Source organism: Myotis davidii, unplaced genomic scaffold (genome assembly GCF_000327345.1).
Source record: "Myotis davidii unplaced genomic scaffold, ASM32734v1 scaffold732, whole genome shotgun sequence".
NCBI lineage: Eukaryota > Metazoa > Chordata > Mammalia > Chiroptera > Vespertilionidae > Myotis > Myotis davidii.
In genome coordinates this window covers 527,269-528,157 of record NW_006284349.1, presented here as the reverse complement: position 1 = coordinate 528,157, position 889 = coordinate 527,269, and the positions used below count along the sequence as shown (strand labels likewise).

General features: G+C 62.0%; 1 protein-coding gene across 1 annotated transcript in view; it reads right to left on the bottom strand.

The window, feature by feature from the left end:
• Positions 1 to 889, bottom strand: part of CCDC88C (coiled-coil domain containing 88C) — a gene marked incomplete at its 5' end in the record, with an annotated part of 133,104 nt that overhangs the window by 76,469 nt on the left and 55,746 nt on the right. Inside the window, 1 exon segment of the mRNA XM_015571294.1 lies at positions 391 to 689. Coding sequence (XP_015426780.1) covers positions 391 to 689 — 299 coding nt within the window.

Sequence of the window (889 nt, the reverse complement as noted above, 5' to 3'; positions counted from 1 at the left end):
GCCCGAGATGCCGGGCAAGGTGACATCACAGCTGCAGGAAGGAGGGAACAGGCCATGCGGGCGAGACACATCCTCCCTCCAGCCAAGAACACACAGCCCAGTGTGCAGCCATTCAACCCCCACCCTGGGCCTGAGGGTCAACACAGGCTGCTGCTCTGTCTGTAATGTCTGGACTGGCAGGAGCCCTAAGGGCCCAGTAGAACCCCTCCTGTGCAGGCCCCGGGGGGGGAGTGGACTAGCCACGGGGACTGAGCTCGGAGCAGAGCCTGCACTCCGGGGCGCTAGTGAGCTCCCCCGTTTGCTGCATCGCATGGCAGTGAACCAGGCATTAGAAATGTGTTGGTGACACACGGCCCAAGAGCAGAGAGAACGGGTCACCGGGGGACTCACAGATCCTGCCGGACGCGGCGCAGCCTGGCCTTGGTGTCCGCCAGCTCCACGGCCAGGTGCTGCTTGTCCTCACTGGAGAGGCTGCTGGTCGGGCTGGGTGTGGACTCGGCGCTGGAGGACTTGAGGGGGCTGGGCGGCTGCTGCGCCTGGAGGTAGTCCCGCTCCTGAGTTAGGTCCACGATCAGCTATGGCAGGCAGAGAGGGCTCTCACTGGCGTGCTCCTGTGCCTGGCACAGTGCCCGCCCTAGAACTTGGAGAAAAGGACCAGAACACAGAAGCAAAGGAGATGTCAGTCGATACTGCAAGACCAGGAGGGAAGCAGGAGGAAGGGGGCGGACGTTTTTAAAAAGCGAGAGTATGCCGAAACCGGTTTGGCTCAGTGGATAGAGCGTCGGCCTGCGGACTGAAGGGTCCCAGGTTTGATTCCTGTTAAGGGCATGTACCTGGGTTGCGGGCACATCCCCAGTAGGAGGTGTGCAGGAGGCAGCTATCGATGTTC